At 45.6% G+C, this 23,730-nt stretch overlaps 1 protein-coding gene across 2 annotated transcripts in view; it reads left to right on the top strand.

Annotated features, from left to right (window-relative positions):
- LOC121574693 (zeta-sarcoglycan) overlaps positions 1-23,730 on the top strand; it is a 270,473-nt gene that overhangs the window by 148,302 nt on the left and 98,441 nt on the right. For both annotated transcript variants that reach the window (XM_045222803.1, XM_045222802.1), the window contains exon 2: positions 14,256-14,456. In XM_045222803.1, coding sequence (XP_045078738.1) covers positions 14,256-14,456 — 201 coding nt within the window. The remainder of the gene's footprint in view (positions 1-14,255; positions 14,457-23,730) is intronic.

Genomic DNA, 23,730 nt, shown 5'->3' on the forward strand with positions numbered 1-23,730 from the left:
CCGACCGTGTCTGGAGGGCAGAGGGGTGAAGGGTAATTTGCATCATCTCCCTGTCGCCCCTCACATCTTGTATTCCTTCATTAGTGTTGTCCTTTAACGAGCAGATCCAAACGTGAGGGTAATTAATAAATAGATAATATTTCTGCTGTAGCCGTGGCAACTGCCGCCGGGCAGGGAGGGAAGCGATGTTGGGAACCTCGTGCGTGATGAGAGCTTTGGGTAGACCCTTGTGTGTGTGTGTGTGTGTGTGTGTTTGCGTTGTGTGTGCGTTTGCATTGCGTTGTGTGTGTGTTTGCGTAGTGTGTGTGCAACAAGATCTCAGGGTTTGACTTCAGTACTCAACGTTTGTCCAGGAGGGGGATAAAGGTCAAATTTCGACGGTTAAGTTCAGCCATTCATTCTGAATGGTTAAGGTAAGGGTTAAGGTTTGGGATAGACCGGAAAAAAAACTATTGGCCCTATTCAGGGAAAGAGAAGGGAAGGAAAGTCAAAGGAAAGGGGAAACCTAGTCAGTTGAACAACTGAATGTATTCAACAAAAGTGCAGTTGCTGACATATACTAGCCGTCCTGTAGCACTACATGGTAGTTGATGTGCTGTATCCCTGCCGTGGCAACCCTACCTGTACTACCACTGTACTACCACTGTACTACCCCTGTACTACCCCTGTACTACCCCTGTACTACCCCTGTACTACCCCTGTACTACCCCTGTACTACCCCTGTACTACCACTGTACTACCCCTGTACTACCACTGTACTACCACTGTACTACCACTGTACTACCCCTGTACTACCACTGTACTACCACTGTACTACCCCTGTACTACCCCTGTACTACCACTGTACTACCCCTGTACTACCCCTGTACTACCCCTGTACTACCACTGTACTACCACTGTACTACCACTGTACTACCACTGTACTACCACTGTACTACCCCTGTACTACCCCTGTACTACCCCTGTACTACCACTGTACTACCACTGTACTACCACTGTACTACCACTGTACACAATAGCTGTAACTCAGCGCTGGCTGTAAACCTATAAGTGCCATTGTGACTGGGATGCCCTTGGGTGAGACGGCTCCCTAGCAGCGTGCCTAGGACACAGCGTTCCCAACACACACACAAGCACGAGCGCACGCAGGCACATACACACAAACCCACACACACGCGTGCATTGTGTTCACATCCAATCCGCTTTTAATGGATGATGCAAGGGGTTAAGGTGGTAGGTTGTAACTCGCCCCGCATCAAGGTCTACGGCAAGCGAATACATTATGCAAATAACTTTAAGGTAAACGCTTTTGCTAGCATGGCGGCGGCGGCGGCGCCCTTGGGGTATCGGTGCTAGGAGTTCAGTGTGTGTGTGTGTGTGTGTGTGTGTGTGTGTGTGTGTGTGTCTGTGTGTGTGTCTGTGTGTGTAGAAAGCCTCCCTGGAGGTTTGAGTTATGAGACCCAGGTATGGGATTTGCACGTAAAGAGCCCCACTGCCATTTCAATGTAATCCCCATAAACATACATCTGGGAGGGGAGGGAGAGGGACCCGCTAGTCAGACGTCTGCAGCTAAACTAGCCCTGAGGTGCTACCTTCCTACCATGTAGTTACACTATACACTATTCAGACGTCTGCAGCTAAACTAGCCCTGAGGTGCTACCTTCCTACCATGTAGTTACACTATACACTATTCAGACGTCTGCAGCTAAACTAGCCCTGAGGTGCTACCTTCCTACCATGTAGTTACACTATACACTATTCAGACGTCTGCAGCTAAACTAGCCCTGAGGTGCTACCTTCCTACCATGTAGTTACACTATACACTATTCAGACGTCTGCAGCTAAACTAGCCCTGAGGTGCTACCTTCCTACCATGTAGTTACACTATACACTATTCAGACGTCTGCAGCTAAACTAGCCCTGAGGTGCTACCTTCCTACCATGTAGTTACACTATACACTATTCAGACGTCTGCAGCTAAACTAGCCCTGAGGTGCTACCTTCCTACCATGTAGTTACACTATACACTATTCAGACGTCTGCAGCTAAACTAGCCCAGAGGTGCTACCTTCCTACCATGTGGTTACTGCTACACTATACACTATCTATTTTGAGATCGTTAGCACGAAGCTACGGTTGGTTGTGTGTGTGTGTGTGTGTATGTGTGTGTGTGTGTGTGTGTGAGTGTAGGCGGGGGGGATTGTGACATCGAATGAATCATATTTCTGGTATCTCTGACATCGCACACGCTCTAGTGCGCACACACGCGCGCATGCACGCAAACCCACACACTACAAAAACCACAGAGGGCCTTGATTAAAGCCCACCAATCGTAGTGGTGATAGAGGAAGACCTCCACATTGATTCTCAGCTAAAGGGACATAAAGGGAGAATAACTGTCCCACAATCTTTTTTTTTATTTCTTTTTTTTTAGTCATTTTAGCAGACGTTCTTATCCAAAGCTACTTACAGTTAGTGAGTGCATACATTATATATTTTTTTCATACTGGCTCCCCATGGGAATCGAACCCACAACCCTACCAGCATCCCTGCCGGCCATTCCCTCCCCTACCCTGGACGAATTGTGCGCCGCTCTATGGGTCTCCCGGTCGCGGCCGGCTACGACAAAGCCTGGATTCAAACCAGGATCTCTAGTGGCACAGCTAGCACTGCGATGCAGTGCCTTAGACCACTGCGCCACTCGCCAATCAGCTTGACACCTTCAGCAGGGGGCGATTACACTGGCGTAAGGTCAGCTAAACCCTGGTTTACGTAAACACGGACACACACACAGGAGTGCACGAGTACACACACACACACGCGCAGATATGTAAACACATGCGACACACACTTTCTCAAAAAAACTATTTCTTACACATACACACACTTTCTCACTTGCTCTCTCTCTCTCTCTCACGCACTCTCTCTCACACACACACACAGCTAAACCCTGTGCCGGTCGATAAGGCGGCAGGGTCCATCGGTCACCAGTGTGCACGTGAGCAGAGTTTGAATGATCACTTAGCATGAGTCTTATAGAAAAGAGACTGACAGATTAAGGAGAAAATAGGTGTTTCATTCTGAGGAGTGATGCTAGTGATGCTGGTTGGAAATGGAGGGAGAACGTGATGAGCTAGTGGTTTTATGGGGCTGATTGTGAGAGAGATTGGATATGTTTAGAGAGAGACTCTCTCTCACACACTCTCTCCTTCTCCTTCTCAGTGTGTAGAAATTCATCAGGCACCCTGATAGATGAGAGTGCATAAAGTGACATGTGGGGTGTAAATCTAACACACACACACACACACACACACACACACACACACACACACACACACACACACACACACACACACACACACACACACACACACTTCTATCAGTGAGGGTTAGTGAATGGTCAGAGACTGCACCATGAAATGCATCCCTATGGGCCCTGGTCAAAAGTAGTGCACTATATAGGAATTAGGATGACATTTTGGACCCAAGATAAAACACAGGGAGGGAGGGAGGGAGGGAGGAAGAGAGGGAGGGGAGAGGGAAGGGGACATGGAGAGAGACAAATGGTGGGAGGTGGGACGAAAAGAGAAGTACGGAGAGGTAGAGAGAGAGACACTAGAGAGAGAGAGACACTAGAGAGAGAGACACAGAGAGAGAGAGAGAGAGAGAGAGAGAGGAGGAGGAGTGTAGGGATCAGAGCTCACTGAGCAACATCATAAAGCTGCTGTGCTGATTCTGTCACCGTGAGAGATTTACACACACACTTCCATCACCTCTCTGACACACACACACACAGCCCCCCCACACACACTAAGCCTCATGCACTGCCTATTCTACGTTATCTCATGACACAGTACGACAAAGAAAAATGCAATATTTTCTCGTCCTTCCCTCAAAGTCACAACTCTCTTACCTTCTCGAGTTAATATGCCATAGCCTAGAAATACCTTCCTCCCCTCCCACTCCCTCCTGCAGTTCTTTAGACTGATCCCTTACCTTTTGGTATATAAATAAACCTATATATTCTGGGATGGAGCCGCACTAGAGTAAAGCTGTTCCCTGTCACTGCTTCCCCCGTTGGCTTCATTAGCACACAGCCACACAGAGTACAGTAGAACCCCTATGGGCAGCCTGTAATGTTGTTATCTGGCCTGTAGGGGGAGGCCTCACCAGGGAGGGATGTTATGAGGAACAACGCTAGCTCGCGTTAGCATAACTAAGGCGAGGATTGCATCCCAATAATCTCTCCTTTCTCCCGAAGTGTGTACTTGATCACTCTCCTTCATGGGTTTGAAAGGTAAAGAGTGGCTGCCTCCTTAACTGCACCCTATTTCACAGTGCTCCAGTCAGAAGTAGCACACTATACAGGGAATAGGGTGACATTTTGGATGCAGACACCGAATATCAAAATGTGTTTCCATCCTCCTCCACGTTCTGTTCAGAGATAGACCTACAGAACAACAAGCAACATGAAGTGGTGATGACAGACACAGACAGACAGACAGACAGACAGACAGACAGACAGACAGACAGACAGCATGGTGGAAGAGAGGAGGGGAGGAGAGGAGAGGCGGGGAGGAGAGGAAAGGTAGGAGAGGAGAGGGGGACTTTGTCAGCAGAAGGTGATCTGCCAGAAAACCGAATAGAGGGGAGAGAGAGTTGTGAAGAGGGCTGTGAGCATCTGTAGTCACAACATGAGCTCATAGGAGAACTCCAGAATGGAGAGGTTAGAAGAGAGGCTGGACTTGCCCCACACACACACACTTGTTTTATTGGTCCGGTGGGTTTGGTCTGGTGGGTTTGGTCCGGTGGGTTTGGTCCGGTGGGTTTGGTCCGGTGGGTTTGCGGGACTTGATAGAGGGGTGTGTCGGTGTAGGTAGTGGACTTAGATGATGTAGGTAGTGGACTTAGATGATGTAGGTAGTGGACTTAGATGATGTAGGTAGTGGACTTAGATGATGTAGGTAGTTTACTTAAATGATGTAGGTAGTTTACTTAGATGATGTAGGTAGTGGACTTAAATGATGTAGGTAGTTTACTTAGATGATGTAGGTAGTGGACTTAGATGATGTAGGTAGTGGACTTAGATGATGTAGGTAGTTTACTTAAATGATGTAGGTAGTTTACTTAGATGATGTAGGTAGTGGACTTAAATGATGTAGGTAGTTTACTTAGATGATGTAGGTAGTTTACTTAGATGATGTAGGTAGTTTACTTAGATGATGTAGGTAGTGGACTTAGATGATGTAGGTAGTTTACTTAGATGATGTAGGTAGTTTACTTAAATGATGTAGGTAGTTTACTTAGATGATGTAGGTAGTGGACTTAAATGATGTAGGTAGTTTACTTAGATGATGTAGGTAGTTTACTTAGATGATGTAGGTAGTTTACTTAGATGATGTAGGTAGTGGACTTAGATGATGTAGGTAGTTTACTTAGATGATGTAGGTAGTTTACTTAGATGATGTAGGTAGAGGACTTAGATGATGTAGGTAGTTTACTTAGATGATGTAGGTAGTTTACTTAGATGATGTAGGTAGTGGACTTAGATGATGTAGGTAGTGGACTTAGATGATGTAGGTAGTGGACTTAGATGATGTAGGTAGTGGACTTAGATGATGTAGGTAGTTTACTTAGATGATGTAGGTAGTGGACTTAGATGATGTAGGTAGTGGACTTAGATGATGTAGGTAGTTTACTTAGATGATTTAGGTAGTGGACTTAGATGATGTAGGTAGTGGACTTAGATGATGTAGGTAGTGGACTTAGATGATGTAGGTAGTGGACTTAGATGATGTAGGTAGTGGTCTTAGATGATGGCACGCTTTGATTGACTGGTGCTGTTGGCCGACATTTTTTGCCCAGTGGGCCTGTCTAACTAGTTTGTTTTTGCACAGAAAGATCCTTATTTGGCTAATAATGGAGGCCTCAAGAAAAATAATGGGCCGGTGTGTTACAAAATGCCAGGGCCAATTTCTGGTCCCAGTCCATCCCTGGTCAATAAACTTTCAGGATGCTGCTAGGCTGACTGGCCTGACCTCCTATCGGGTATTCTCTAATTGAGCCTGTCACTAATCTGTCTTGTACCCTATCTCCTTCTAGACTCCCATCAGCTCTGAAACAATACACTAATTAACTACCATCCCCAGATAGACAGCATAAAACAACAGGATACCTGCCTATCAGCTCTGAAACCACATACTGCAGATGTAGGATCTTAATTTGATCCAGTTTGCTACAGCAGGAAAATAATCCTGCAGCAACAGGAAATGTGAATTATTTTGTGGATTATATAATGAATGAACATTTTTGTAGGGGTTGATACATTTTTCGTAAGGGAAAATCAAGTCTGAAATTTCAAAGTGGAAATTACAAACTCCAGAAGCCTTTTTATACCTCAAATACACTACATGTTTTACATTGCAGGAAAGTTATCCTGCGACAAGGTGATCAAATGAAGATCCTGTCATGAACTGCCTCCCATCCCCAGGTAGAGAACATAAAACAACAGGATACCTGCCCATCAGCTAGGCAACAAACAGACAGGCCATAAGTGAATCAATTACGCCAAAAAAATACCCAGAGAAGATTCATAAAACAGAAAATAAATATACACAATTTTGTGAAGTTAAATGTGGTCTTTGCAGTACACAATATAATCTATCAAGAAACATTTTCAAAATACTGTAAACATTAAAGTGGTCTTGGCCGTACACAGGCAGGTAGCAGGGTATAGGGTATAGGGTATAGGTTATAGGGTATAGGGTATAGGGTATTGGTTATAGGGTATTGGTTATAGGGTATAGGTTATAGGGTATAGGTTATAGGGTATAGGGTATAGGGTATAGGTTATAGGGTATAGGGTATAGGTTATAGGGTATAGTGTATAGGGTATAGGTTATAGGGTATAGGTTATAGGGTATAGGGTATAGGTTATAGGTTATAGGGTATAGGTTATAGGGTATAGGTTATAGGGTATAGGTTATAGGGTATAGGTTATAGGGTATAGGGTATAGGTTATAGTGTATAGGGTATAGGGTATAGGGTATAGGGTATAGGGTATAGGTTATAGGGTATAGGGTATAGGTTATAGGTTATAGGGTATAGGGTATAGGGTATAGGGTATAGGTTATAGGGTATAGGGTATAGGGTATAGGGTATAGGTTATAGGTAGGGGTGTAACGATCCATCTACTACATCGATGTATCGATTTATATTCCTATGATCCAACTACATCGATCTGTGCTCGGCGAGTTGGCCTTTTGGACAACATATATCAATCTAACATCGTTTTAAAATGTAATAAATCGATTGTATCGATACTAGGAAATAACCCATTGGATTTAAGCACGTCAGACTTTATATGGATGTTTTTTCTTAGCACTTTTAATGATAAAGGCTTTAAACATTACTCGATTCAGTCTGCCTATCCGTGACGTCATCGCCCCGCGCCAGCAGCAGCGCAAAGGCGCAAAGACAACAAAACATAGCATGGCGGACGACAGAGGAGAAGCCGACGAGCGAGAAATTATCAAGCCACCATTGCGGTCCTTACAAGAAACAGGAATCTAGGAAACTTCATCTGCACTGTCCAGTATCCAGGTATTTATTTCAGTCACACTGGTTGAATTTTTGGCTAAAAGGTTACTGAATCGATTTCAAGTCACTGAATTGTTTCGGATCGTATCGTTCTAAATGAACCAATATCGTCCTTGAATCGTATCGACAACCACGAATCGTGATACAAATCGAATCGTTGTTAAAACGAATCGTTACACCCCTAGTTATAGGGTATAGGGTATAGGTTATAGGGTATAGGGTATAGGGTATAGGTTATAGGGTATAGGGTCCGGGGTATAGGTTATAGGTTATAGGGTATAGGGTATAGGGTATAGGTTATAGGGTTATAGGGTATAGGGAATAGGGTATAGGGTATATGTTATAGGGTATAGGTTATAGGGTATAGGTTATAGGGTATAGGGAATAGGGTATAGGTTATAGGGTATAGGCTATAGGTTATAGGTTATAGGTTATAGGGTATAGGTTATAGGTTATAGGGTATAGGGTGTAGGGTATAGGGGCCACTGGGTTAAGGGTCCACTACTTTTTTTGACAAACTAGAGAGGAGAAACCTCTACATCATTCCCAAATGGCACCCTATTCCCTATATAGTGCACTACTTGTGGACTGGTGAATAGGGTGCCATTTGGAACACAGACCAAGTTTGCAAACTTGTGTTATTAGTTTGACCCTCTCTCAGATTCCAGTGTGTAGTTCTGCAGAACAAGGTCCCCAGGGGCCCTAGATACTGTACGGGTGTTGGTGCTGTAGTTTAACGTCATCTCTCACTCTGGCCTCAGTGTGTTTCTGAAGGATTACTGGGTGCTTGACCACACAGGGAGATAGGCTGGCAGGTCAAAACCACCGGACCGGACCGGACCGCTCCACACACACAAAAGTACACACACACACATGCGCACACACATATTTATACACACACACACACACACAACATAGGAATGTTTATCAAAGGGTTTGAGTGTGGTTTAATGTGGTCTTGTATGGCTCAGTTGGTAGAGCATGGCACATGCATCGCCAGGGTTATGGGTTCGACTCCCGGGCGTGGCCACCAATATTGTATATCTAATTAGATAGACATATTGTTTGGAACAATATACTCTTCTAACACATCAAACTTCCAGAGTGGGCTCTCTGGTAATTTTTATGATATGACCCATTTGACTGTATACATAGAAATTGACATTCAGCAAATCACCAGCAGCGGGAGTTCCCTTTGAATCCATATACCATTCACTGTGTTGGTGGTGCTCATACAATTTATCAAAACTTCAGAATTAGCAGAAAGCCCACTCTGGAAATAGGATGGACAAACAATAGGGCTTAAAATGAACAAAATCAAAAAGGGTAGTTTTGAGATATTCATATATATATATTTTTTTTATGTTGAATAAATGAATGTGAACATTTGTATTTCAGAGTGGAGACATATTCCATAAGCTAGAGAACACTATGGAGTATAAAGACATCAAGATGTTGTCTGTCATGTACGGTTCACAGATCATATGGTCTAACAGGAGGCTTGTATAGGTCTAAAAAGGGCCTAAAGTGGCCACTTTCATCACCATTTTCTAAGAAATGTTTTGTGATACAAATGTAAAAAGCATGTTAAACATCATTCCTGCCAATGACGTTCCTACGTGAGAATTCCCAGAACAATCTGAGATAACAAAAATATTTCCTTCTCCTACCCTGCAGTAATGTACGTTTTTGTGGCTTCTATGGTGTGTGATAATTCCATGATTACGATCCGGTGTGATATCATGTGTGACAGAAAACAGACACAAACATAGGCACACACACACACATCTGTTCCTCACACTGTTAAAGACATGGAGAACGTGAGAATGCGAGCCTGGTGAGCATTGAGTCATGTAATCCTTAACTGTGTGGTACTCAGTCTACAATCATGGCTGTTTATCAGTTTCACAGGGCCACGAGGATTCAGGCAAACACATTGTATTACATCTTCTCCCCGTACTCTACACACACACACACACACACACACACACACACACACACACACACACACACACACACACACACACACACACACACACACACACACACACACACACACACACACACACACAACACACAGCAGCTACATTATTATTTATAAGCTCCTCACAAGCACACAGACACACTTACACACAGTGAGACGTAGCCTACTTTCCTCGACAACCAGTTCCCTGTCTCCCTCCTTTTAAAATCATCAAACCAACTCACTTCAGCATCCATTATCTGACTGAAAAGAAGCAGTGTGCTCCTTCCCAAGGTTCCCTGGCCAACTTCATCCTGCCTTAGACCTTGTTTGAGGCGTTAATTGGAAATGGAAATGACAGTGATTGCATAGGGAGCTGGTCGGGACAGTACAGTACACCCTTGAGAACCTACCACAGGGGAAATTCATCAGGGAACTTTGGGAAGGAGGACACTGCTTCTTTTCAGTCAGATAACGGATGCTGAAGTGAGTTTGTTTGATGATAGCCTGTGCAGGGCTACTTCAGCCTAGGGGGTTTGATTTTCTCAAACATCTGATGTGGAGCGAGGGAGTGGGGGAGGCATGGAGAGAAAGAGAGAGAAGTTGTCAATAGTATCGGTGCATTACTTACAGATGCAGGATCTTAATTTGACCCATTTCTCACAACAGAAAATTAATCCTGCGGCAACAGGAAATGTGAATTATTGTTTGGTTTATAATTAATTGACATTTCTGTAGGGGTTGATATATTTTAAGTTAGGTCAAATCAAGTCTGACATTTTAAAGTGGAAACTACAAACTTTAGAAGCCTTTTAAAATAAACCTATTTCCTTCAACAACAGGGTGATGAAATTAAGATCCTACATGTGTACCTTTGCACACACACACACACATACACACACACACTCTTGTGTCGGGTGACGGCAACGTTTAATTAGCCAAATATCTGCACTGTCTGCCTCTGTACCGTATGTTAAATTACAGCAGCAACTGGTATGACCTTTTAAAATATGTATTGATTTGTTAATGCGGCTTACTGTGTGTGCTGAAGCTCTGCCGAATGTCGTTGCGTGAGATAGGAGCAAGTTGAAAGCCGTATCGATTCATGAAACGTGTTACATATTTGACATGTTTGGTTTGACAGGATGATTGCACTAGTCAGTGGAGATAACATATCATTTTCCTCTCGACCGTACAACCCAATGTCTGTGAGGCAGTACAGGTCATACGTGATACGAAAGACAGCAAAAGACAGCAATGTAAAATTTAAATTTAAATTTAAAGAACAAAATTGGTAATCCCCTCATCAGTTTCTAAAGTATAATTTCAACCAGTAGTTTTGAAAGAAGTGCCTCGATCCAAAACGTGTCCCTGCTTTTTGTGTACTACGTCATTCAATTGTGTACAACGTCATACATTTCTTATGATATGTTACGTCCTGCCCCCCAAAAAAAAAGACAATATGTTATGAATTTGTTGTGCTTAAGATCCCGGACTGCATCTTTAACAGTTACATTGACATTTTAGTCATTTAGCGGACATTCTTATCCAGAGCGACCTACAGTCAGTGTGTTCAACTAAGGTAGATAAAACAACAACATGTAAAAGTAAAACCTTTCTCTTCTCCTTCCTCCTTTAACTACTTTAGATAAAAGTCACTCGCCCGTCCCGATACATCTCTCCTTCCCCGTTCTCTGATGAGATGTCTCTGTGTCCCAAATGGCACCTTATTCCCTTTATAGTGCACTACATAGGGAATAGGGTGCTATTTGGGATACAGAGAGGTGTTTTCTTACACATCTTCTATCACCTGTACTCTGAGTCATTGTATCAGAGGAGATGTGTTTCCATTTGGGGAATGGGAGTCAATAGGGCGATCTGCAGGGAGAGAAAATAGCATTACATCTTGGCTGGCTGGATCTCTTCCTGTCCCTTGATGCTCTCGCTACTCCTCTCTGACTGAGGCATGAGTCATTACACACACACATGAATGCAGGCAGGCAGGTACACACACACACACACACACACCCCCTGCACGTATCTGACTGAAGCTACAGTACCGTTACCCTTAACATTAGTCTCTCTATGAGTCATCTGTGTACCTTTAACCCAGACCTCTCCACACCTCTTCAACTATACCTTACCAATATAACTCACCTCTCCCTCCCCCACCTACGGTTTGCAGCCATCCCTCCATGCCTTCACTTTTCCTTCCATCCCGTTCCCTCCACATCTCTCTACCTAGGGAATTCTGGGAAATTCCCCCTGGCTCCTCCACCACTCCGTCAAAACAAACAACCAACCTTACTACATTAGTTTTCCCATTTCTTTTCCCCTTACCTTCCTGTCTAAAGCCTTCCCTTCTTGAATGGTTGCTAAGATATGGTGAATGCAGCACAAGACGCTATCAGGGTGATTGGATGGGTTGCCGTGACGGCACCGCCTGGGTAGCCGCGACAGCAGAGGCGTTTGGCTGTTAAGGCGTTAATAAAGTCACGTTGTGGCTCCGTCGGAAAGCCTCTCAGGCGGGGAGACCCGGGCGTGATGGATTGCTCCCTTGTCATTTCAATTTGAGAAATGCATTGAGACTACGTGGTGTTGGTGGTGGAGGGGTTGAGAGGTAGACAGGTAGCGTAAAGAGAGAGGGAGAGGGGGATGGAGAAATGGATGGAGAGAGAGAGAGGTGGAAAAGACAGATAGTGTGATAGAGAGCGTAAAAGGGAGAGAGAGATGGAGAGATGGATGGGAAAGGAATGAGAGAGGAAGAGGAAAAAAGAGAGAATGGAATAGAAAGCAAGAGAGAAGGGGGGAAAGATGGATAGGCAAAGGAGTGAGGGAAAGAGGGAGAGCAGGAAAGAGAGGGAGAGGAGAGATGCAGTCACATTACTGACTTTCAGAAAAAGGACGAGAAATGAGAAAAGGAACAAATGTAGAGAGAGAGAGAGAGAGAGAGAGAGAGAGATGCAGATCGAGGGAGGCAGTGGTGGGAATGAGAAGTCATGTTTCTTCACTTCTAATGCGTTGCTCATTAGATATTTATAGCCACATGAAGTCCCGGGGCTATGAGGAGCAGATCTGACCTGTTGAGCCCAGGCAATGTCTCCGTGAGAATGTCTGCAGTCTCCAATAGCAGAACTCCTCTGCCTAACTCCGCTGCCTAACGCTATTGCTAATTCAATACGTCACCGTGTAATTTTCTATGGACTTGTGAGTAATGGGCATTCGCTGATGTGTCGAATGGATTATATAGTTCCCGGTTAGACTTTAGTGAGAAACCAGGCAGAGCCCAGCAGTATAGACTAGAGATCTACAGGGAGATACCAGAGGCCTGGCAGAGTGGTATCTTTCCTCTCTTCAGCTCTTCAAGCAGTAGAACGAATGGGTTTTCTCTCCTTTCTTATCTGCCTCCCCCTATCTTCTCTCTCCCGCTCTCCTTCACACACTCTTTCTCCGTCCTCATCTCACCTTCCTTCCTTCCTTCCTTCCTTCCTTCCTTCCTTCCTTCCTTCCTTCCTTCCTTCCTTCCTTCCACACCGCCCGTCTTTTCGTTCTCTGCTCTATCCCCTGCTCTCTCTGTCTCTCTCTGTCTGTCTCTCTGTCTGTCTCTCTCTCTCTGTCTCTCTCTCTCTGTCTCTCTCTTAATTCAATTCAATTCAATAGACTTTATTGACATGGCAAGTTAAATTACCTACATTGTGAAAGTATACTTATAACAAAAATGGTGGGACCAAGAGCAATAATAATTGTAGTAGTGGAAATGGGATTACCATTAACAGCAACTACAACAACACTATTAATGAGAATAATAATACATTAAAGCAATAGTAGTCGACCAGTCTCAACCTGACTGAGAAGCCACATGACATGGTATGAAAGCCAAAATAAAACAAAATGGGAAATATTATTGACATTATATTGCACTTTTCACTGGCTCTCTCTGTCTGTCTGTCTGTCTCTCTCTCTCTCTCTCTCTCTCTCTCTCTCTCTCTCTCTCTCTCTCTCTCTCTCTCTCTCTCTCTCTCTCTCTCTCTCTCTCTCTCTCCGTCATCTGTCCATTCTTTCTACTTCCCTCTGCTCCTCCCCATCCCTCCTCTCCTCTCTTTGACCTTCTCTTCCTCTCTTCCTCTAAGTCGTCTTCTTCCGCTCTCTGCCTCACTTCATCCATCTCCTCTCCTTCCCTCTCTCTCTGTCTCTCTAACCTTGACCCCTCTTTCTTGCCTCCCATCCTCTCTTTCCCTGGCCCATTGGTCCTAACCCTTTCTCGCATCCCCTCTCCCCTCACTAACCTCTCAGTCTCTCTCCTCCCGCTCGCTCGCTCCTTCCACTCCATTGCTTCCTCCATCTCCATCTCCAACCTCCAACCTCACCTCCCTAACCTCTTTGTCACCTCTCTCTCTTTACCGTCATCCCCTCTCCTTCTCTCACTGCACCTTCTCTCGCCATCCCTCCCTGGGAAGTGACAGAGGGCAGCAGGTAGCCTAGAGGTTAGAGATGTGCTTCACCAGTTGGAGGATTGTGGGTTTGAATCCCAGGTCTGACCAGCAAATTCCGGTGGGGAGGGTTGCATCCTGGCATCAGCATCGGATACCATCTTCTGCCGTTGTGCGTATGTTTGTCCAAAGCAAAAGCAGAATTTCTGTTCTCTGCAAGAAAACGGACACTGACGTGTTCTTCCTCTCTCCTCCTCCTCCAGATGACCCAGGAGCAGTACATCCTCGCGGCCCAGCCCAACACCCTGAACCAGGGGGTACACCAAGGTGCCCAGGCCTACCCGGTGGGTATCTACGGCTGGAGGAAGCGCTGCCTCTACTTCTTCATCCTTCTGCTCCTGGTCACCATGATCGTCAACCTGGCGCTTACCATCTGGATACTCAAGGTCATGAACTTCACCGTGGTGAGTTACCCATAGTGCCCCTGGAGGGCTGGAGGGAAAGTGTGACTGTGTGCTGAGAGTTAGCTTGTGGTAGTGTGACCTACGTAATGCTTTACGAGTGTTGCAAGTTCACCATCTGGTTCTTGAAGGTCATGAACTTCAACATGGTGAGTTACCCATAGTGCCCCTAGAGGGCTGGAGGGGAAGTGCAGGTGAATGTGTAACTATGCTGGTTGTTTTAGGTCTTTTCATGTTTATGTCATGTTTATGTCATGTAAACCTAAATGTGTTAACATATCTAAGAGTGGTTTTATAAGACCATTGGAAATGCTCAGTTTGCTCAACATTGGTCAATCCATTATAGGCTAAGTGATTATGCAGGTTTCTGCTCCAACCTTCACTAAATCATGCTGAACAGATAAAGAATCTTCACTGAGTAAGGATTTTGCTAGGGAACTATATCAGCGGCTCATGGAGACGTGATGAGGCTTGTGGAGGAAGGGTTTTCTCATGTGATAGATGTGTCAATTGAAAAACATTCAGTGATCAGGCGGAAGGGGAACCCAATGGTTCATTAGTGGCAAACACAGATAAACATTACTTTCGATGACACTCTTAGCGGGACAAAATGCCAGATAAAATAATATGTTAATGTGACTATGTTAATGTTTTTAGATAGACCATTCGTCGTGGCTCAAGGCACAGGTAAACAGCCTTCTCTAACTATGACAGAAACCCAGCTGTGAAAATGGACGTAGTGTGAAATGGAGCCTATGGAAATCACGCCTCGATGGGTAGGGGAGAGAGTGGGGGCGTACCGAAATTGAGGATGCGCCCCAAATGGCAACCTATTAGTGCATTATTTTTTACCAGAGCCCTATGGTAAAAGTACTGCACTATATAGGGAATAGGGTGCCATTTGGGACGCATCCATTACCGTGAATATTTCCATCCAATACTCTGCCTCTGACAGATAAACAAACCTGTCAAAAGTTACGGATCTATTTACTTGTTTTTCATCTATTTGTCTTTTCAACTCAATTTGGCACGGGGTGGTCAGGGGGCGGCCTAGTCTGTAATATACCCAGCATGCCCTGGGGCCCCTGGGACCGCCCATAATAATATATATGCAAATCAGTTTGGATGAGGTGACCCCGCTTGACAATTGTTGGCTTTCCATCCCTTCTGTTTCATAATGGCTCCCTGCAATCAAAACTGCCGGCGACTTCAAAATAACCTAAAATACGCCTGAAGGGATTTTGTTTCTACCAAATAAAAGGCGAGAGTGAGTGTGTTTGTTTTGAGTTCGTGTGAGAGAGAGAGGTGCAGGTTTTTCGCGAGGCCCCCAGCCATTCCCTTAGGCCGCCGGCGTTCCTGGTCCCAAATGCAATTGTGCAGATGAATTTTCCGAGGTGTTATTCCCGCCATGGCTCCCAATATCCTCCAGTTATTTGTGAAATCCCTCAAAGTGATAAATGTCAATGTGGGCTGACTAATGGGCCGTGTTTCCCCCGGTACATACTGAGAGAGGCTCAGAGTAGAGAGAGAGAGAGGCTCAGAGTAGAGAGAGAGAGAGAGAGAGAGAGAGAGAGAGAGAGAGAGAGAGAGAGAGAGAGAGAGAGAGATTAATTTACAATATTAACATCATTAAAATAATAATAATCTCTCTCTCTCGCTCTCCCAGGTCTATTTTCCTTTACCAGTCACCTTTCCCCTGTCTGCACATCTCCTCCTCCTCTCCTTAACTTTTCCTCTTTTGTCTTTTCCCGTCTGTTTGTCTTTCCTCTCCTTCCTCTACTGTATACTCTGTGAGAAACGCAGGCGGCCAGACAGAGTAGGGATCCATATTGCTGCAACATGCCTCGGCTGTATGTTTTATTTCCTGGTTTGACCCAGCTGAAACCAGACTGTTGCTTAGAACAAACAGATCAATAGGAGAGCAGCAGAAAACACATGAAAGACGGATCCCCATCGGACGGATATAGGTTCACCTCTTCATTACATGGGCGGGGGGAGTGGAAACTGACAATGGTGCTCTGAAGCTGCAGCTTGACACAGTGTTTCTGATATCAGTAGTCTTAGTGTTTGAAGCAGTAACCAGCCTGGAAGACAGAATAACCAAGCATCTCTTTTGAACGGTACTATTGCTGCTGCTATTACTAATGCTATATTCCCCTAGCTATCGCTACATGCTAAGGGGTGGTGTCAATACAAAGTCCTGCTGTATGTGAATCCCCAATAGGCCATAGTTTGACGTCGATCCACATAGATCAAAGCGGTTCAGACACGGTTTCCGTGGAGATTTCAGAACACTGTTTTGTGGCGCTTGTCAATTTTCCCGCTCTGCACACTAAACGCGGCGGGTGATTCTTCAAAGCCAACTCTTTGATGGTGACATCACGCTAGTTTAGAACACCCTCGACGAGTCAGGAGAAGATTCTTTGGTGTGTCGGCGAGACGTTAAACATTGATGCATGACAGCCCAGAGCCACAATGGAGATAAGTCACATCTATTTTGGATGGTGTGATGTCACGAGAGGCTGTGTCCTGGAGGGACGTTACATCCCCCTGAGGTGGCTGCAAACCCAGACAGCTATGGCTCCATCTGCTGGTATGGTCGGGACCTCCACCCCTCTATGGCCAATCTTCCCACGCAGCTGAAACAAATGAGGAGCTGATGAGCTGAAGGTTTGGGAAGGGAAGAGACACAGTCTCCAACCTGGGCTCTCAGGAGGACAAGAGTGCTGCACGTCCACTTCCATGAGGAATATAAGGATTTGGAGATACTTACCTTTGGGAAATACTCACCTTTGGATATATGCACCTGTGGAAATACGTGAGAGACATTTGGAAGGACTTTTTGCTGGGTTGGCCACTAGCTGCAACGTGGACTACAGTAAGGCTGGGGAAAAGTTATCTGAGCGAGTGAGAATTATGATTTTGGATGTGGAAGAGACATCCCTGAACTGTTAACCCTTAAAGAGCCACAAGAGAACAGAATTTTGTTATATTTTCGTTAATTTCCCAAGACCTATAATAAAATCCTTGTTTTGGTTGAACCTTGTCTCCTTGCACTACTTGAGCAATCCCGCTGAAAGCTGTGTAGCCTCTCGTGACGTCACAGATGGTGGAGAATACGGGCACGCTCAAGCGTTAATAGTGCATGTCAGAGGAGGATACCGAAGGTTTGATCACCCAGTTTTCCAAGTTGGCCGTAGGCTCCCCGCCCGACTGAAATGGAGGACATATTGAAAGCCCTTGTTGCTGGCCAGCAAGCCCAGATGCAAGCAAACGTGGCTCTCTTGGAGGAGCAAAAGAAAGCCAACCTTCTGAAGGCAGAGGAATTGCAGTTGCAGAGACAGAGGGTGGTCCAAAATACCCGCCCAATAAAGGCAAGTGACTTTATATCTAAGATGGGAGCTACCGATGACATTGAGGCATACCTGCATGCATTTGAGGCCACGGCCACTAGGGAAGCCTGGCCCAAGCAACAGTGGGTTGGTCTGTTAGCCCCCTTTCTAACCGGGGAATCGCTGAATGCTGTCCGGGACCTGGGCCCTGACCAGGTTACTGACTATGATGCCCTGAAGTCTGAGATCCTCAGCAGATATGGACTCACAAAGTTTGGTATGGCCCAGCGCTTTCACAGCTGGACCTTCCAACCAGACCAACCTCCTCGGGCGCAGATGCATGAACTTGTCCGAATCGCAAGGAAATGGCTGGATCCGCAGAGGAATCCAGCAGCGGCGGTGGTGGAGGCCGTTGTGGTGGATCGTTACCTACGCGCCCTGCCTTATGAGGCAAAACGGTTCATCAGTCAACAGGCCTTGACCACGGCTGATCTGACCGTGGAAGCTGTGGAAAAGTACCAGGCCACAGCGGAGATGCTGAATGCTTCCCGAAAAGACCCCAGGAGTGCGGCCCCACCACAAATGGGAAGAACCCGTCCAAAGGACCCCAAGGTCTCGAACCCAGCCACGTCAGGACTTATCCCGGCTCCAGGGGGAGCCAGAAACCAGGCGGGTCCAAGAAGAGTACACCAGGAGGGGGAAACTTCGACAGTGTTACCGGTGTGGGGAGATGGGACATATCTCCTGGCAGTGTGGGAAACCAGCCGATGAACCTATGCCCACTGCGGAGTCCTCCAGCTCAGCACCCACACACCGTTTGCCTCGCTCTTGGGAGTCGTAGATGGCGGCCCAGATCGACCCCCCACCTGCCCGGTAACTGTGAATCACCATGATGTGGAGGCCTTACTGGATTCTGGTAGCCGGGCCACCCTGGTGCGTAAGGATTTGGTGGGCCCAACGTGTCTGACCCCGGGGAAAGTCCTCCCAGTTTCCTGTGTCCATGGGGACACCAGAGAATACCCCGTTACTGAACTTACAATGACCAGCACACGGGGAACCATACACACGACGGCGGGGGTGGTTGATTCCCTCCCCGTCCCTGTCCTAATTGGACGAGACTGCCCAGCCTTTTACCCACTCTGGAGAGAGTCTCAGGAGAGGAGAACCCGAGTACCGCGGAAATGGAGAGGCAAGACTCATCCTGGGAAGGCTCCGGTGCAATCCTCCGAGTTACTCACTCCCGCCCGGGCTCTGATAGGGATGGCAGGTGCCCAGACCGACACAGAGACGGAGCTATAGAATCTGGACAAAGAACTGTCTGGTCTGAAGGGGACCGCTGAGAGGTATCGTTTGTTAAAGCAACAGTTAGACATGAAGACAGAAGAGTTAGATATCCTCCAGGCTAAACTCCAACAGAGCTCCTTCCCTAAGCAACAGGAGGAGCTGGAGAGGCTGCGCAGGACCATCGAGGAGTGTGAGGAGACCCTGCGCAGTAGTAAGGAGGTCCAGAAGAAGGCAGAGGAGAAGTACAAGGTGTTGGAGAACAAGATGAAGAATGCTGAGGCAGAGAGAGAGAAGGAACTGAAAGCTGCTCAACAGAAGCTAAACTCTGCTAAAACCAAGGCTGATGCGTTCAGTAAGAAACTCAAGGAGAGACAACAGGAGGCTGAGTCCCTGGTCCTAGAGTTGGAGGAGTTGAAGAGAGAGCAGTCTGGCAAGCACCACGGCAATGCGGACGCCCTCTCCCGGCGTGATGCCTTCTTCGCTGCCTTTACCCCGACGAGGACGTCGGTCCCGAGGAGGGGGATGTGTGATGTCACGAGAGGCTGTGTCCTGGAGGGACGTTACATCCCCCTGAGGTGGCTGCAAACCCAGACAGCTATGGCTCCATCTGCTGGTATGGTCGGGACCTCCACCCCTCTATGGCCAATCTTCCCACGCAGCTGAAACAAATGAGGAGCTGATGAGCTGAAGGTTTGGGAAGGGAAGAGACACAGTCTCCAACCTGGGCTCTCAGGAGGACAAGAGTGCTGCACGTCCACTTCCATGAGGAATATAAGGATTTGGAGATACTTACCTTTGGGAAATACTCACCTTTGGATATATGCACCTGTGGAAATACGTGAGAGACATTTGGAAGGACTTTTTGCTGGGTTGGCCACTAGCTGCAACGTGGACTACAGTAAGGCTGGGGAAAAGTTATCTGAGCGAGTGAGAATTATGATTTTGGATGTGGAAGAGACATCCCTGAACTGTTAACCCTTAAAGAGCCACAAGAGAACAGAATTTTGTTATATTTTCGTTAATTTCCCAAGACCTATAATAAAATCCTTGTTTTGGTTGAACCTTGTCTCCTTGCACTACTTGAGCAATCCCGCTGAAAGCTGTGTAGCCTCTCGTGACGTCACAATGGGTTATCCTTGGTTGACATGGGCTAGCATTAGCATGGGCTATCATTAGCATGGGCTAGCATTAGCATGGGCTAGCATTAGCATGGGCTCGAGTTGCCGGGGTTTATGTGTTGGAATGTGATTTGAAGATGGAAGTATGCCAACAATCAAATTCAACTTACAATTTCTGTTCTATTCTATGTTATTCTATAATATTATATTCTCTACTCTAAGCTGTTATTTTCTATTGTATTCTATACTACTCTACACACAATCTGGTCATCGAAGTAGAAATCTGTATCTCGGAGACAATTTGATTATCAGATCAAATGAACATAAAACAACGATGTGTGAATCTGTCCAAAAGACACAGTGTATAAAGGACATTCACTTCAACACACGAGCATGTCAGTGAAGACTCCATAGACTAACACCATGAGAAGAACAATGTTGTATTATTAAAGCTGGTTGCAGATGACATGCTACAAAATATTCAGAGATAATCAGTGTTAATTGCCTATTTTAGGTACTTATCAGCGGTATGTGTTGTAATGATTGCTTCATGATTATTTATTGAGTTTCAATGTCACCCGAAAGGCTATCAAAGGAAGATTTTAATGAAACACATGTAAAGAAGTTTCTCGCTGCATTTCTTGTTATTTTACAAGTGACAAAAAGGCTGTAAATGGGGGAGGTCGGACTTCAATTTGGGGAATGCAAATCCTGCAGGGTCCCTTGGGGGTTTCACGCAGGTATTACATTTTCACTTGTTCTGCAGTTAACATGGCAATGTTGTCACCAATCAACTGTCTTCATTTCCTAGTCGAGGGAAGGGTGTGAGGTCACTTTCTAATGGGATATATTATTTACATCGGGAGAGTGACTCACTATTAGGACTGGAATTACCCATTGGTTTTCCTGACATCATGACCGGACTAGATTGGCTCTGAGTTGTTCCTGGTCATATCACTTTAGCAAAAACTGTTCCTGTTCATGGATTGGACTTTACAGCCACAACAGACGGTGCTAAGATCTAACCCCCAAGGCACAATACATCTATGGTATTTATTCCTCGTGTCACTATTTCACAATTTTCTTTCTTCTTCATCTTTAACTCTGCATTGTTGGAAAGGGCTCGTAAGTAAGCATTTCACTGTTAGTCTACACCTGTTATTTACGAAGCATGTGCCAAATAAAATTTGATTTGATTTGTCTCTTGAGACTGCGATGCCGCCGCCGACCATTTCAGAACAGGTCATCATTCCATCGCACATCCTTTCTAAGCTAATCATCCCCCTCTTACATTTCCTCTGGTCTGTCAGATAGTACGTTGGGACAAACACTATCATCAATTTGGTATGATTGAAATAATGTTTTAAGTGTATGTGCGCATGTGTGCGTGTATTTGTTTGTGTGTGTGTGTGTGTGTGTGTGTGTGTGTGTGCGCATGTGAATGTGTGTGTGTCCTATACTATCCTATATCTCCCAGCTGTGCCCTGGGGCCAGAATATGCTGTACAGTGCTCTTCTACAAACCTGTGTGCTCAGCTCTAGTCATTACGAGAGGCTAGCAGCTGAGCCCACTGGTACACACACACACACATACACACACACATACACACACACACACACACACACTCCATCACTAGCCACGCCTGGGTCTTTGTTCTGACCTGAGGTAATGGAGGAGGCCCGGTGTGAAACACACACACACACACAGCAGAGGGAGGGTGGGTTAATGTTAGGGATCCATCAGGTCCAGAGTGCTGATGTGTCTGATCTTAATCAGAGCAGAGGGAGGTCTGCACAGAGACAGATAATCTAACAGCCTCCCTCCCTCATTCCTTCCATCCTGCCACGCTCTGTCTGTCTGGACACCACTGGCCCTTCTTCACTTTCTGTCCCCTCTCGCTGTCTCTGTCTCTGTCTCTGTCTCTGTCTCTGTCTCTGTCTCTGTCTCTCTCTCTCTCTCTCTCTCTCTCTCTCTCTCTCTCTCTCTCTCTCTCTCTCTCTCTCTCTCTCTCTCTCTCTCTCTCTCTCTCTCTCTCTCTCTCTCTCTCTCTCTCTCTTTCTGTCTGTCTCTGTCTCTCTTTCTCTCTCCATATCTCTCTCTCAATTCAATTCAATTCAAAGGGCTTCATAAGCATGGGAAACATATGTTTACATTGCCAAAGCAAGTGAAACTACTTCTCTCTCTCTCTCTATTTAGACATTGCATATAATTTAACAGTTCATTTTCACATCACGCTGTTCATTGAAATAATTTATTATAATTTATTTATCCCGGAAAATGAGAATGGGTTTGGGCGGGAAATCTCGTTAACCCGGTTCCTGCTATTAAACCCTAGTGTGTGCGTGCGTGCTTGTGCGTTTGCGTGTGTGTCCGAGAGAAAGTGTGTGATTTTCTCTGCAAGAAAGACGGCGCTAGTGAGAGAGAGCAAAAGAGAGAAAGTAGCAGGGGATGAGAAAGAAGAGGAAAAAAGCAATATCCATCCATTCAGCATGAGAGCTTTCTCAGAAACAGATACGCCGTCGGCGAGCCTTTCTCAGAACGTACAGAGAAAAGCCAGGTGACCTTTGACCTTTTATTTGACCTTATACGTGAACCCCGTTGACCCCCACAGTGTGTAACAAAGCCTGGGGCCTGGGCTTCACAGCAGAATGCTCAGAACGCTTTCTCATTTCCCTTCCGCTAAATGAGCTAAGATCCCTCAGCCCACCTCAACTGAAGATCACAACCCCGTCTTTCTCTGTCTGTCTGTCTGCCATGGAGGGAGATGTAGATGGTGGCCCCGCTGCTCTCGCCACTCCAGTCTGTCTCTTCGCTGTCTCCTTTCTGTTGGTCGAAGAGAGAAGTGATTATTCTCCAGCATGAGGGTTACAAGCTGGGGTTACAGCTGTGCTTGTATGTGTGTGTCAAATAAAATTTTAAGACTTTACAGTGAAATGCTTACTTACGAGTCCTTTCCCAACAAGGCAGAGTTAAAAAGTAAGAGAAATTTGCTAAATAAAAAAGAAAGAAATAGTATCACAATAAATAACAATAATGAGGCTATATACAGGGGGTACCGGTACCGAGTCAATGTGCAGGGGTACGGGGTAGTTGAGGTAAAATGTACATGTAGGTAGGGGTAAAAGTGATTAGTGTGTCTGTGTCTATGAGCAAAGTGACATTTCTAACTCGGAAAACGTACAATACTTTCATGTGAATATTTTGAAAATTATCCAAATATTTAATTAAAATATAACTTTTGTTCCTTTGGAAGTTTTTCTCTCCACTCCCTCCTCTCCTAAACAGTTTATTCACAGTGAACTAACACTGATTCTCTCTGTTTCACTGTCTGGACTTATTCTCTCACATGTGTACATGCGTACCGGTACCGAGTCATTGTGCAGGGGTACGAGGTAGTTGTGGGGGGGTGTTTGTGTGCGCATGCAAACTGGTGTGTATGGACACCTGTCCATCTATCTTTCGGTCTGTCCATCCATCTGTCCGTCTATACATGTATTTCCACAAGGCCTTACGTGCGTCTTGCTTTTATTTTATTTTACCCCT

This window comes from Coregonus clupeaformis, chromosome 10 (assembly GCF_020615455.1).
Source record: "Coregonus clupeaformis isolate EN_2021a chromosome 10, ASM2061545v1, whole genome shotgun sequence".
Taxonomy (NCBI): Eukaryota; Metazoa; Chordata; class Actinopteri; order Salmoniformes; family Salmonidae; genus Coregonus; species Coregonus clupeaformis.